Source organism: Limulus polyphemus, unplaced genomic scaffold (genome assembly GCF_000517525.1).
Source record: "Limulus polyphemus unplaced genomic scaffold, Limulus_polyphemus-2.1.2 Scaffold4934, whole genome shotgun sequence".
In the NCBI taxonomy this organism is placed as follows: Eukaryota; Metazoa; Arthropoda; class Merostomata; order Xiphosura; family Limulidae; genus Limulus; species Limulus polyphemus.
Window position 1 is genome coordinate 40,805 of NW_013670544.1, and position 15,158 is coordinate 55,962.

General features: G+C 32.1%; 1 protein-coding gene across 1 annotated transcript in view; it reads left to right on the forward strand.

Moving 5' to 3' along the window:
• LOC106471880 (formin-binding protein 4-like) overlaps positions 1-15,158 on the forward strand; it is a 41,746-nt gene that overhangs the window by 14,504 nt on the left and 12,084 nt on the right. Inside the window, exons 5-11 of the mRNA XM_013932505.2 lie at positions 893-1,136; positions 3,082-3,331; positions 5,277-6,126; positions 8,258-8,812; positions 9,377-9,470; positions 12,737-12,780; positions 13,863-13,964. Of these exons, the coding sequence (XP_013787959.1) occupies positions 893-1,136; positions 3,082-3,331; positions 5,277-6,126; positions 8,258-8,812; positions 9,377-9,470; positions 12,737-12,780; positions 13,863-13,964 (2,139 nt within the window). The remainder of the gene's footprint in view (positions 1-892; positions 1,137-3,081; positions 3,332-5,276; positions 6,127-8,257; positions 8,813-9,376; positions 9,471-12,736; positions 12,781-13,862; positions 13,965-15,158) is intronic.

Genomic DNA, 15,158 nt, shown 5'->3' on the forward strand with positions numbered 1-15,158 from the left:
AGTGGCTAATGAAAATATAAAGAAATGATAAAAACGATTTTTGTATTTATCCTAGGTTTATATTTTCTCTCGAGTGAAAATAACGTAACCTATCATCATTCACATGAGCTTTGAGCATCGCATGTGGTATTCATAAAAAGACCTCTTCTAATCTCATATGTTGAACCGAAACAACCAGTTCCTATCACCTCGTTCACAAGCATCAACTTTATATCAAATACATATAGAATATAAGCTTTGTATCACATGTGATGCACGGGACAGGGATAGGGTTAAACTCTGATACTAACATTTGGTAACTGATCTTGCCAATCGACCTTTGATTTTTTGCTTGGAAGATGACAGAGTAGTATGTAACCATCTAGTTATTTTAACAGTATTTGCATGTTCATTTTGTTACACAACTGTTTTATTGTACCAAAATGTATGTTGGTTGTATTTTTGATCTTAAAATTTATTAATGTCTTCTGAATATTTGAACTGGTGCTATTCTACGTTGACATTATATCACAGAACAAGAAACCTGATAATCAATATTATTTTAATAGCCACACCTTCCTTGTTTCTGGAGTAGAAAGAAAATCTACTTTCTATAAGTGCTCGAGTTATTAGTTTCTTTTATGATGTGTCTATTTTTATCCTACCTTAGTTTTGTGAATTGACTTGAAACTTTGTTTTTAATAACTATTCCATTATCTCAATTCCCTGCAATGGCCAGAGCACGCGTAGCCCATTGTTTAACCTTGCACTAAAACAAACAAACCATTATCAAGGAAGTTTTGTAGTTATTTGCACTGTTATGATTCCATACAGGTTTGCCATCTGTTGATCATGCTTTCAAGTAATTAAACTAACAAAAATTTTAAATTGTTTTTTATTTTTATTTTACCAGGAGATTGACGCACTGACAAAAACGGAGTCTAATGATGCATCAGAAATGGAAGAAGAACCAACTACAAGTGATGGTAAGCAGAGTGGTGAGACTGAGACTCAAGAAGAGCATCCCATTCAAGAAACACCAAGTGGAGATAACCCTCCTCAAGAGAATGGTATAGGAGATTCTGTGATGGGTGAAAATCAAGATGTTCCCCATACAAGCCAGATGGCTCATACAGAGCAGTTTGCTGTGTCGTATCGTAAGTTTCATATATTTTCATCAGGCTACATGCAATAAAACCAAATTCTTTACAGTATCTTCTTTCCCATCACAACTTGCTTTTAATTACATTGGACTTAATGAAATTCAAACTTGGTTGATTAATGTTTCTTAACACTTGCATTAAATTTTGAATTGCAAAATATTTAAAAGTTTTTCACTGTTTATCTGAATTGTAAGACTGATAACCCTTGGGAAATTTAAAAGAAAAGTACTATTTCTGCATGATGGTACAGAATTCCAAACTCTGATAGCAGTGATTTAAATAGGGACACGTATGTGACAATGGCAATGAAAGAGGTGAAGTGAAGTTTCGGGTCTCAACCTCAACTTGGGAAGGCACCAGTGGTGTTTTCATACTTGTTGCTACTAGTAATAGGATTATTCTTCTCTTAGAGTTAACTGTAACTAATTAATTATTTTGTGGGCTAATCTTAATAGATATAAATATGTAATATTTAAATTTTTTTTCTTTTCAATTGTGTTTTAATTTGAAATATCAAAATTCATTTTAATTACATATAACAGTGTTTTTATTTTAACTGTTTTAGAAAAGTTTAAAGATGCTCGATTTGGGTGAAATTGGGGAGTTTAAGCCCCCGAGCACCTGGATCAACAAAATTCACAGATGGCCACTCTACACTAAAAAAATATTTATTACTTAGTTTAAATTCCAAAAGTTGGTGAAGCTAGTAGCCATTAGGCCTAACATTTGTGTTAATCATGGACATATTAAGTAGAATGTGCAAAAAAAAGTCATCTGTTGTTTTTGTGATTCTTTTGTATTATTACATCCAACGAGCACTACATCATTTAGTCTAAGGGCTAGGTACCACTGACTGCTTTAATTTGTGGTCTACTTTTAATGATATGGTAAACATAATACAGTAACCAGGCCACTTATTTCTCAGCAGAAATTATTTATTTATTTGGTAACATTCTACTTTTCCTAATAAGTTTAACTCACAATTGAAATTAAAAATTTCCAAAATATGAGTTATAAATTTTGTCTCAGGTTTTGGCCATTGGCCACTTACTTTTTCCACATCTGGTCATTTCCAAACAAGGTTGTATACCATGCTTTAGGAACAGTATTTCTAACCATGCTGCTGACAAAACTGCACCGTAGAGGCCAGATGATGCGAGTCTAGCTGGCTTGCTCGTGAGCTGATTGCCTTGGCAACCATAGAAAAGAATTAAAGTTGTCCTCTTACTCTCCCTATATACAATTGCACTTGAAACACTGAATCTTGTTAATCACAACTTTAATAACCTTCTGTACTCAGAATCCTGCAATATAAGTGACTGAAATGTATATATCACATATATGTTGATACTTGACAATAATAATTGAAAATTTTTCTTCAGAAATATGTATGAGTAAAAATGGAACACTAACCAGCTACTTGCTAGTTTTCTAGCATTCATTTTAAGCCCAGTGTTTACTGTCTATACATGGAAAATTCATTTCATTGCCCCTCGGGCATTAGTGGTGGTCAAATTTGGAACACACATTACTAAAAGTAATTACTTACAATCGTATCAGTAAGTGATTAATAAGAATTAATCTATTTGTCTCTTCCTGTCTCGAAACAGTGTGTCAGTGATTAAATTAGACCCTCAAAAGAACTGAATTTGTAGCTTTCAGGAAAAATATAATTATTTAGAAAACAAAACAGAATAATGCTATGTTTAGACTGAACATGTGTAGTTATGTGTATTGGTGGCTTTGAATCTTTATAGTGGAAATTTCTATATGCAAAGAATTAGATATCTATAATTCCTGTTCATACTAACTTTAATATATCAAATAACCTTAGTTGATGTAATATATGAAAAAAAGTTATCGGTGATTTAAAAACATATATCAAAAATAACTTAAAACATCCAGGTAAAATTTGATTACCTTTTATAAATGTTTGCAGCATCAGGCAGTCTGTGGCATCAGTGCTATGATGAAAACAGTGGTTACTCGTATTACTGGAACACACAGACCAATGAGGTTACGTGGGTTTGTCCTCCAGAATATGCCAATTATATTGCTGCTTTAGAAGCAGCTGGTTTCTTAGCCAACGAAGGTACTGTGGTTTCCAGTAGCGATACATATCCACAGAAGCCACCAACTGCTAAAGAAAAGAAAAAGAAGAAAAAAGAGAAGAAAATTTCGGAAGAAGGGTATGCTTTTCTATAATTAAAAGTTTTATGTATTTGTAAAAAAAAAAAGTATATTCATTTCAAGAAATGTATCTGATTTTATCTGTAATGTTAAATATATTGTGTATACAGTTCTTCTGAAAAGCTTTATCGTTCCACATTCTGAATGGAAATCATCCAGTTTCTCTGAGCATCACAGTAGAACTTTGGGAAGCAAGTAGAAATTATTAAAATATTTCTTGTGAAGTATTTAGTTGAGGCAGTAGGCCCGGTATGGCCAGGCGGTTATGGTGCTTGACTCGCAATCTGCAGGCCAAGGGTTCGAATCCCCGTCCCACCAAATATGCTCGCCCCTTCAGCAGTGGGGGCATTATTATGTAATGGTCAATACAACTATTCGTTGGTTAAAAGAGTAGCCCAAGAGTTGGCGGTGGATGGTGATGACTAGCTGCCTTCCCTCTAGTCTTACATTGCTAAATTAGGAACGGCTAGCGCAGATAGCTCTCGTGTAGCTTTGCACGAAATTCAGAAATACAGACTATCATTGAGGCAATAACCATGTTTTTTGTATGTAGTGAAATGTAATAGTTTTAAGTTTTTAATGTTTTTATAATAAATAGAGAGTTGTCATATATAATCTGAGAAATATCTTATATTTTATGGCATCCAAAGCTAAGTCGTGTTATTAAAGTAATAAAAATATAAATTTTTTAAGGGTAGTATCCTCAAAATTGTCTGAAGGAGTAAAATCAGATCAAGAGGGATTTGAATGCTTGATTTTGCTTACTCCAGCAGATGCTTTAATAACTAAGCCAATTTTGAATTTCACAAGCCTAAATTTGTATTCTTTTGGGTGTAAAAATATAATGAGGTAAAGACTTGAAATTTGTAAAGTCCTGAGGTTAGCCAACAAAACGAAACTTAAGATATTTGTCATTCAAGTCATGCTACTGTAAATGGCTAAACCTTCTGTCCTGTAAGCATAGTCATGGGTTTGAATACTCGCTGTTATCAGTTTTCAATTTTCATAAAATGATCTACATTATGAGTGTTACAAAGTTACTGTAAAGTCAGATTTTATAAGATTTCGTAGCTGTATTATTTAAAAAACTTAACAAGTACAGATAATTGACATCACATGTTAGGATGAATTCAGAGATCAGTATCATTATAAAAGTTTTTTATTTTTCTTGGCTATATAAATAAAAGGAATATATATTATTTGTTTTTGATTAATGGTATCAAATACGTGTAATGATATTTTGAGCTCATTCCATTTCCTTAATCCGAATACATCTGGTAGAGTCGGTGCCAAAAGGAAGTACATACAAACTAGTTATAGTGTGAATAGGCATCTAGCACAAGAATGAGTCCCTGTGTTAAGAATCATTAATTTCACTTTAGAAATTCTGTCTCAAATGTTTTAAGCTGCAAAGAAACAAGCAAGAAATTAGTTAAAAACTAAAAATTCTTATTGATATTATTGTTGAAAAAGTGCTTATTGCTAGTATAAGCTTATAGACCACGACCAAGGGTTAAAATATTAGTATTTTCACAGAAAACCTTAAAACATCTCGTTTCACACACCAAGACTGAAACATGAAATTCACTTTATGATAATTGTTATGATTATTTCAATTACTTTGAATTATTTAATAAGCTAATGATATGGGAAGTTCAAGAACTTTATAGTAGTATAAACTGTTTTACTGCAACTTTTATAAAGTTATGTAGCAGTGGGTTTGATTCTTGAATAGACTGAAAGAACATGAGGGAATATGGTTACAGTTTTTGTGATTTCAAGTCATTGTGGTGTGGAAGACTTATTTTGACTTTGAGAACTGGTAGTCCGTTTTTTTTTGTACTGTCAAATACAAGAGGACTTTACGTATACTTTCAAAGTTAATTATTTTTATTTATGTAAATAATTTCCAAGTACATTAATTTTTTTTATAATTTACATCAGGAAAGTTATCCCGATAACATCATTTGGCCCACCATCATCAGACTCATCATCAGAAGAAAGTGAAAGTAAGCCAAGTGTCACCAGAAATAAGAAGAAGAAGCCAATAAGAAAGCATTATGGTCCTGAACTTCCAAAATCAGAAGCACCATCGGTAGCTGTCATTGGACCCCAGTTACCTTCTAACTTTCTTGTAGCAAAACCAGAAATTAACTCTGAATCACCAGTAGACGTCTTGGATCAGACCTGTAACGTGCAAGCTGTATGCGGACCAGAACTCGTAGAAAACAACGTTTCTGGTGTTTTAAAAGAATATCAGAAAGAACCAACTGACAAAAATGCAGAAAATAACAAAATTGTTCTCAAAAAGAAAGTAAAGACCAACAAAAAATCCAAGAAACTAGTTGTACATGGGCCCAATCTTCCAGAAAATACCTTTTTTAATAATACAGAACCAAAGAATGTTAACAATTCTTATAACAAGCCAGATAATGAATCTGAAACTTCACTCGGCACTTTTATTGAAAAAGGACAAGAAATCAAAAAGTCAGCTAACACTTTAACAACTAAATCAAACGAAAATGATACTGCTAACTTACATGAAACAAAAACGTTACTCGCCACACAAGAAGCAAGTTACGTACCAGATAGCCAAGAAAACCATTCTAAACTTATTTTTCCTTCAGCTACTTACCTTGCTGTAGAAGAAGGTGATATAGCAAGTAGTTCATGGACGTTGCCCAAAGTGGAATTTAAAACAACAGAAGATACCTATGAACCCGACTCCACTACCAAAGTTACAAGTAAAGACCCCGTGAAGAAAACACTGACTAAGATAAACCATATGCATCAGGTAACTTATAATTGATATCTGTGTGTAAATATGATTTTTATATTTATCTAGACATTTTTCTAATGTATGCACTGTTAAAAAATGTAATAATGTAAGAGAATAACACCTTAATACTTAATTTTATGTTGGTATTGTTTCTTCCTGTACTGTTAGACTAGAATCAGGGTGAGGAATCTAAACCAACAGATGAAGACGTTGCCATCAAGTTTTAAAACAAGTGGGCAAGGAAATATCTTTAGATGAAACGTAAAATTTATGTTTCTGTACTCTGAAAATTTCATGCTAAACAACTAAAAGTCAAAGAATAAAAATTGGCACCTGAAAAAGTAACTTCAAGAATTTCAAGTAGTAAAATAGTTTAATTAGATTGTTCTTCTTTAGTTACACTGTATTTTAGTTAAATAGAAAGACAACCTGCCAAAAATATGTCTACAGTATACTCTACTAGGACTGAAAAAAATGATGCATTAAAACATATTCTGTTTTATCACTTTAGCATCCTTTACAGTATCTATTTTTAAACTATCTTTGTTAATTTGAAGACTATATTTTTATACGATAATTGATCACTGTCATAATGTTGTTTATTCCAATCTCTGTGTTTTCTTAGTGTGAAGTTTTTTATATCTGCAGAATTTCTCATACTGTAACATTCATCGCAAATGTTCCTTTCTCACTTGTTGCCAGTTCTTTCAATCTTGACAGATGTCTAAACCTGCTATGCTTTTGACTCCTGCTTGATCATTTTTGCTGCTGTACTGAGTACATTATCAGTGGCTTGGAGATTCTTAAGGACCATATTGTGCAATAGTGGTCACTAGTGTACTTGGCTGACTTTCCAGTGTTGTCTAGAACTTTGTTTTCTCATAAAATCATAAGAAACAAAATATCAGTGATGATTAAAACATCAACTCATTCAGTATGAAGACAAAATTTGTAGTATGTCTTTTCAGCACAGTAAAACATGCCTGTAACAGTCATATGTTCTCACAACAGAAATCATTATACATCTGCCTCACTAATGACGTGTCAATATTTGAAGTTGCATCAAAAACCATGTTATATGTTTGTCCCCTTTAAATTTTTTCTGTACTTTCTTTAACAAATAGAAACAAACTGTTAGCCCTACTGAGAACTGTGTGCATCAGTATTTCTTTCTTCAAGTGAGACTCTTTTTATAAATTTTATATTTCAGTTTAAAGGGGTTGTAATCTAATTACAAGCTTTCTGAGTAGTATTCTCTGTTCACTTAGACTGTAGTAATATCTTAAATTGAGTTTTATATTATTACAGATAATGTCTAGGTAGAGTCTTGATAAGCAGGAAGAAAAACTATTCTTGAAATGTATTTTTCATTGATAACCTGTATCTAGAGTTTGCTGTGGTTTCCTATGCAATCCTGATTAACATGTTACTGCTAAATATATAGGTTTAAAAGTAATGTATCTGTTGATATTCTACTAGTCTGTTTAACTTTTTTTTTTTCAATAATTGATTTTGAGCTTTTATTTCAATTAAAGGCAAAAAGAGTGAGAAACCACACAAAACTTATTTTACTAAATTCACTAGACTAAAACAACTTTTGTATGAGCATCATCTTCTGCTAGTTGGGGTCATCTTATGAGGATTTTTTTTCACAGGCATGAGCCATGAAAAGCATGGTTCATTGTGTGGTTGATCTGGAAATTTGGACGGAAAATTTTATGCACATTTTCATCTAATATTTTAACCGTGTCTTCAGTTTTTATTACACTGTTAACTTATTGTGTTTCTAAATGTTTGAGGTTTAGTTTATAGTCTGCATTTGCAGAAGCTACCCATCTAGAAACTACACCAATTATTATAGAAATTTAACTGAAAAAACTAGAAACTACACCAATTATTATAGAAATTTAGCAGAAAAAAAAGTTTACAACGAGAGTGTGTCCTGTGTATTAAGTTCCGAAGAAGTTATTGTTGGGTTTTTTGGTTGTTGGCAGGTTTATAATGTAATAATTTCCAGTATTGAACAGTAACTGAAAAAAAACAAATATTGTAAATGCATACGTATATCATGTGGTTGTTTTTTCTATGCTGTTAAAAAAAGGAAATATGAAGCTATATTTAAATATTATTTGCTTAAATCCAACAGGCCCTCAAACCGATTGTCCAGTATGGTGGATCTGACAGTGAGAGTGAGCCAGAGGAGGGAACACTAGCTCCAGCAGTAGACTCTGGAGGTTTTAATCTTGCTCAGAGCGGTAGACTGGGATTTGGATTTAAAGAACCCGAGTTTCCAGTAGACAATAATATTGTTGCTTATAAAGATGAGAACAATGACTATGATGAAGCCCAATCACAGAGTAATTTCCAGATGATAAGCTTTGTGAAGTCTGACGAGGTATTAGATTTTAGTAAATTAACACAGAAGCCAGAGTCCATCATATCAACTGAAAATTCAGAAACTAACGAGTTAATTGAAGAGCCAGAATCCAGCAAGGTAACTGTAAAGGTGAAATCTACCAAGCTAACTGAAAAGCCAGAACCCAACAAAACCACTGAGCAAAGAGAGCTCAGTGAACTAAACGGTAGTTCAAACCTCAAGTGTGAAGTGACAGAAGCACAGACTAAACCAAGTGAGACTACCATGGACATAGACGTTGATGAAATAGACAGGGCGTTGGAAAGAGCATTTGAAGAACAAATGGTTGGTGTAAAGTGAAGCAATGATTGACATTAATCCATTTTGTATATTTCTTGTTTTCTTTACCTTATTCATGTTTTATTTATCTTAATCATTTATACTACATATGAGATCTTACTTTAATACAAGCATTCATCTAAACTGAATGGATTGATTTTCTTCGTTATCCAGTTTTTACAAATTTGATATAGTGTTTCCCTTATTATTTAGTGAATTATAGTTTCATGTAGTTGGCTATGAACAATAATAAAATTCAAGAAAGCTCTAAACAACGATTTATAGACTTGTAGTGAAATAAAAGCTTAACTTTTGTGTAAGATATTTAGTTTTGTGTCCTTTTAATTCCACTGACAATTGTACTTGTTAATAAGTGGGTTTTCAAGACTTGTGATGTGAAATGGCTTTGAATGTAGAGCAAAAGATTTACACATGCCACCGTTGAGTTAAAATTTGTTCAACCAGCAACTTTACTATTTAGTAGGTACAGATAAGAAATTGTTTGACATTTTACTCCCTTGTTTATTGATTTAATATTATTCTTATGATGGGCATATGTTCGTATTACAGTTGGCTAATGCAGAGGAAATGGAAGCCTCTACATCTGGACGTCTAAAACGTTCAGCATCTGAAGAGCCAGAAACAGTTTCAAAAATGATGAAGAGTAAGTGATGTTACAGTATTAGAAATATTTAGGATAGAAGCATGCACAGCTGATCATTTTGATTTAAACATTATTAATATGGGCCAGGTGGCTAGGGCGCTTGACTCGCAATCTGAGGATCACAGGTTCGAATTCCCTTCTCACCAAACACACACTCCCTTTCAGCCTTGGGGGCATTATAATGTGATGGTCAATCCCATTATTCGTTGATAAAAGAGTGGCCCAATAGTTGGCAGTTGGTGGTGCTTACCTTCTAGTCATTCACTGCTAAATTAGGGTCACCTAGTGCAGATGGCCCTTATGTAGATTTGTGCAAAATTCAAAACAAACCAAACCATTATCAATATTATTAGAACTCTGTCATAGTGATATATTTTTCATTTTATTTAAATAACATTTAGTGACTAAAGATTATTTTAATTTGCCATTATAGATAAAAACATACTGTAATACTTGGTTAGCTACAAATTTTAACATTCATGAGATGATTTATGAGATTGAAATAATTTTTTAGAGCTTGGTATAAATAACTTTAATGAAAAATGCTAAAAATAATGTAGCAAAGAAAAAAATTTTGAAGACATTTTCAGCACGATAAAAGGTAAAGTCGTTAATAATAATAACAACTATAATATTTTTGATTGAAAAATACATTGAAATTAAATATTTGTCACTAGTGCTCTCTAACATGAGAATAAGTCAATTTGAGTGTTATCACTCATCTCTCTCTCTCTTTTTGTTAGCTAAATATATTTTAAATTGTAGGTATAAATGAGAAATATAATTCAGTGATTGGTAGAAAATTAAAGCAGAATTGAATAAATGCATTGTTTAATAAAACTGAAGGACTCGGTAAAGTTAATTGATTGTAGTCAGAATGACACAAATGAAAATGTAGATTTTTAGAACCTTTTAATCATAAACTATGAAGAATTCATTGTGAAAAACACACTAGTAAAAAAACTTTGTGGTAGCATTGTCTTAAAATGCAGGTATGTAAGATTACTTCACTTTAGTATATGAACATTTTAATAAGAATTAAATTTTGGAAAATGTGTTTTATAAAACATATATATTTATTAGGGCTGATACGATATGTATAAAGTTAAATTTAGTGTAAGCAAATGTAGTTTCTTGCTACAATTTGAAGTAATTCTAGAAAGAAAAAAAAAGAATAATTTTTGATTTATTTTGTATTTTTTATGGTGGTTACGAGACTGGTCAAACTGACCGACTTCACATAAAATTATAGTAGTGAATATAGCAGATAAAATATAAAGATTTATCATAGAAAATGTTGGAAATTTATTTTGGAGGTTTTAGAAATTACACAAAAGAAATTTCTTAATTTTTGGATGGAGAAAAGTATTATTAATCTTAACATGAAAATCGCTTTACACTCGGAACAATGACTGCTTTTACTCCACATATTAAAACATAAATTTTTAGCAAAAATACTTTGTTAGAAGTTCAGATTTTTTTTTCTCTACAAAAGGCATAATGTTTACTGAAAGCTTGCCAAATTTTGTGAAAATACATAAATTGTATTGTATTGGATGATGTATCGATACAATCATATCATGGCTTAATGATACAATACGTGTATTGCTGTATCGCCACACCCCTATTCCTTATACTGAAGTGAGATTTTTGTGTGCATATGTGTCTTTGAATTAGCATCTTCAACTTTGGGAATTTTGGATTCTTTTAGAAAATCATAAATTCCTGTAGATGTCAAGAAGATATATTAAGTTATGTACTGTAATTATTAATGCAGGGGGTGAGAGTTTTCCATCTTAGGAGTTTTGGGGTGCCATGACATATTAAGAGGGGCATTTCTTGTATTACTATTTAAACCATATAAAACAATTTTTTGTAGTTTCATAACATACCAGTATGTGTCAAATGTCATTTTTGTTGATTCTCATTTATTGTCCTTTTTTATACCCACGTTATCGTTTACTGTGTGGATGTATGATGGATGTTTTGTTGTGCCAATTTTCTTGAAACACAGAGATTGCACAGCACCCAAATTGATAAATCTGTGAAAATATAAATGGTATTAGCAGTGGTGTAAAGAAGGTGTTTTGGACAGTTTATATGGAAAACTGACAGTTTTTCTATTGTTTATAATGACTTTGAGTTATTGAAGCTAGAAAAATAAGTCCTATGTAATCACCATAAGAAAGATGAAAGACATGCCAGCTTATTCTCAGCAGCTAAGTAACCAAACCCATCCAGGTGCCAAACCACAGTGCCTACAAGTCCAGTCGAGAGAGCTAGGCTAAAAAAAGTGCAAGGCAAGAGAAAAGAAAATTCAGATAGCCTCTACAAACAAAATCAAGATTCCAAGCAACCAGAAAATTGATGAAAATCAGCAAGAAACCCTTCCTGAAACAAGGCTGTTGTGTTGAAGTCCAGAAAATAGTTGCAGAAATATGCAAGAGAAACATATCCACTGTCAGTTTAACAGATACCACTGCAGGAAGTGCAAGTGAGAAATCTGTGAAAAGAAGAACTGGGGAAGTGGGATTACCTCTACCAAGTGCTGGGGGAGTAACCAGCTAATTCAGACAAAAGTCCAAAAATTATAAACTAAATTAACACTGCCAAATGAAAACATAAGAAGGATTACAAATGAGAGGAAGTCATTTGGCCCATCTTCCTCATTTAGTGGTTGAATCTTATTAAACGGTTTTTACTGAAGGATCCTAAAGATTCAGTTTCAACAACGTGGCTCTTTATGTAAAGAAATGCCTTCTGTTTTTGGTCCTATAAGTATCTTCACTTAATTTTCAAATGGTCACAATAGACTTTTTAGTTTTGGTTAAGGCAATAGGAGCAAAAGGCTCTTGCATATAGCCTGTTTTTTTTGTTTTAGGAATTATTAAACTTATGTTTTTGTTTTTTTTACAACTAAAAACTTTTGTTGCAGTTATTGTGCACGATATATTTTTGTTTCTTTAGGTTGTATGTGTATACTTGTTTTGTATTTGTAGTGCAACTGTTCAAATATAAGCTGCTAATAAATTTTGACTCGCTCAGCTCGGTAGTTTACATTTTCAGTCATGGCTACTTTGATATACTCCCACCCCTGTTTTACTATAGGTTTAACATAACAGCATTGTACATTTGCTGTTATGTTAAACTTATAGTAACGTTTTTCTTCATTACCCATTCGAGCCGTCTCCAAGCATCATTAGTCTCAAAGTGGGTAAAGAAAATGTTTGTTAAATATTGAGAAATTGGTATATTGAATTTTTCAGGTGATCAACCAGACTCATCAGAAACATCAAGAGATACATGGAAGGTAAGATTTTTTCTGTTCAGTTTGTATGTTGTAGTATGTCATTTACATTTCTAGGAAATATGCTACATTTCTGTAAAAGATCAAGATAACTTTGTTCAAATGCATGCTTTCTAGTTAAGATTTGAACTCCTTTTTTTAAAATTCTAATATCAAGATGTATAAGTTTACTATGCTGTTACTTATAGATATAACTCTTAGAGATTTGCCAAGATTTTTACCTCCGTATATTATTGTTCTGTTTTTTTGTATACATGTCTATATTGTATGTTCTTACTCCTATCTTCAGTATCTTAAGCCAGTCAGTCATATAGTTCTAACAAGCCTCCATCTTTGTGGTCAGATGTTACTGCTTCTGTTTCGTATGCTTGATGCTGCAAAAGCATGCATGTTTTTTTGCTGTTATTACAAGTCTTTGCATTAAACCTTCAAGGTTTTGTCACTTTCTGAGTGCAGGTTGACAGTGAAATACCCTGGTATTGAAGTAAGACGGCTTTAGTATTCAGTTTTTTTGTGAATTAGATGTGTTATGGCTTTTCAACAGCTCCATCCAAGGACAGTTTAATGTAAATATGTGTTCTCAGTTGCATATGTATGTGAATCTTCATGCTTCTCACCTCAATACTAGCCCCCCCCCCTATTGTAGCTTTAATATTCTGTCTCACATAGCCATGGTGGCAGAGGAGGATCTGAGATAATATTTATTAAAAGGGGCTTGCTTGTTTGTAATAGGTTATAGGCTTTGCTTTTTGGGATGATCAAAAATTCAGTTTTTCATAAGATACTCAAAATTGTTCTTTGTTGTCACTTCTAAACATGTTTTTCATTACTTTCAATAGATACACAATGCAGTATCTTTGTGTTTATGTCAGTTTTTGGTTTATGTTGATATGTAACTGTGCTTTTTTTTTATTTATTTATGTGAAATTTTTGCAATTTTTCTCCCACATTTTCACTTAAAAAAGTTAACAAATTTCTCTGTAAAGAAAAAAAAAAAGATTTAGTCCTGACTTATGATTGATTCCTAAATATATGTAAGCTTAGTGATCATGAAGATTAAGAATGTTTTCATTCTGTAACCATAGGATATTCCAGACTTGATTCAAGTGCTGCTGGACAAACTGGCTTTCTTGGATCCTACAAGATCATGTGTATCAAGTCTTACACACGTGCTTATCCAGTTAGAGGTATGTAGATTACTGGGAAATCTTGCTCACAAGGCTTCGAGTTAGCTGTGGTTTTTGGAAATCGATGTGCTTTTTAAGGACTTGATGTCGATTTCTGGTTTTCAAACACATAAATAAAGCAATTTAACATTTCGGCCAGGTCTCTGCTAATTGTAATTTGGTATTTTTTAAATTCAAGTTTTTTCCATGATCTTTAGCAGTATGATATAATGCACGTTGTGAAAACTTAACATATTTAGTTGTACATCAAAACCTTATACATTTACGATGTTGTTATACATTTAATTTATATTTCATCTTCATAAACATTGTTTTTATGCTGTATTTTATGTACCATTCTATTATATTTAAACAGTAAAATGTGTCAGACTGAGTTATGGTAAGGTACATTGTTGGAGTGGTTTGACGGTCTTTCATTGGTCATATGTTAGAGAAGATTATATAAAGGTTTTTGTATACTTCTGCTTTACAAGGGACAGAGGATTGGTAATATTGCATGAAGCAAGCTATGTTTTTTTTTGTTGTGAGTTCTTTTCTTTTTTTATTGTTACTTTAGTCATTAGTATTAACTCACAATTTTTAGTGTATATAATATTTTTATTTACATACTGTTTATCATGATTGTTTTGCCTTGTTAGCCTAGTACTTGGATTTACTTGTCTAAGCTGGCTTGAATGTCATGAGATATTACTGAGAGTATAAAATGTAGTTAATAAAGAGGGTACCAAACGGATGAATCGATGGATTTTGGGCATTAGAAGTTTCTGTTTTATGGCTGCGTACACCTGATTTGAATGGTGTGTTAAATTATCTACATCAATTACTTGGTTAAATTTTAGTTCTGATAAATGTCGGCAGCTTGGTTTAACCCTATCTCGATGGGTCACGTGTCAAAGGCCATGTCATCCTGTTTGTTAACTTGCATTCAAAATTTTCTTGAACTACTATTTTATGAATCTATGTTAATAAGTTTGGTATCAAATTGTATATTATAACTCAAATTTTACTATTATACATTAGTTAATTTCTTAATTTAAAAATCAATATTAAAAATACACGGCTAAACATTGATTTTTGTGTGTCACGTGGTATGTTGAATGCAGCACTGGTTCAAATTAGATGTTTGTGATGTCAAAATACACAAGATACAGTTTCGTACGAATTAGGAACTCAAACTACCAATATTGACAAGCT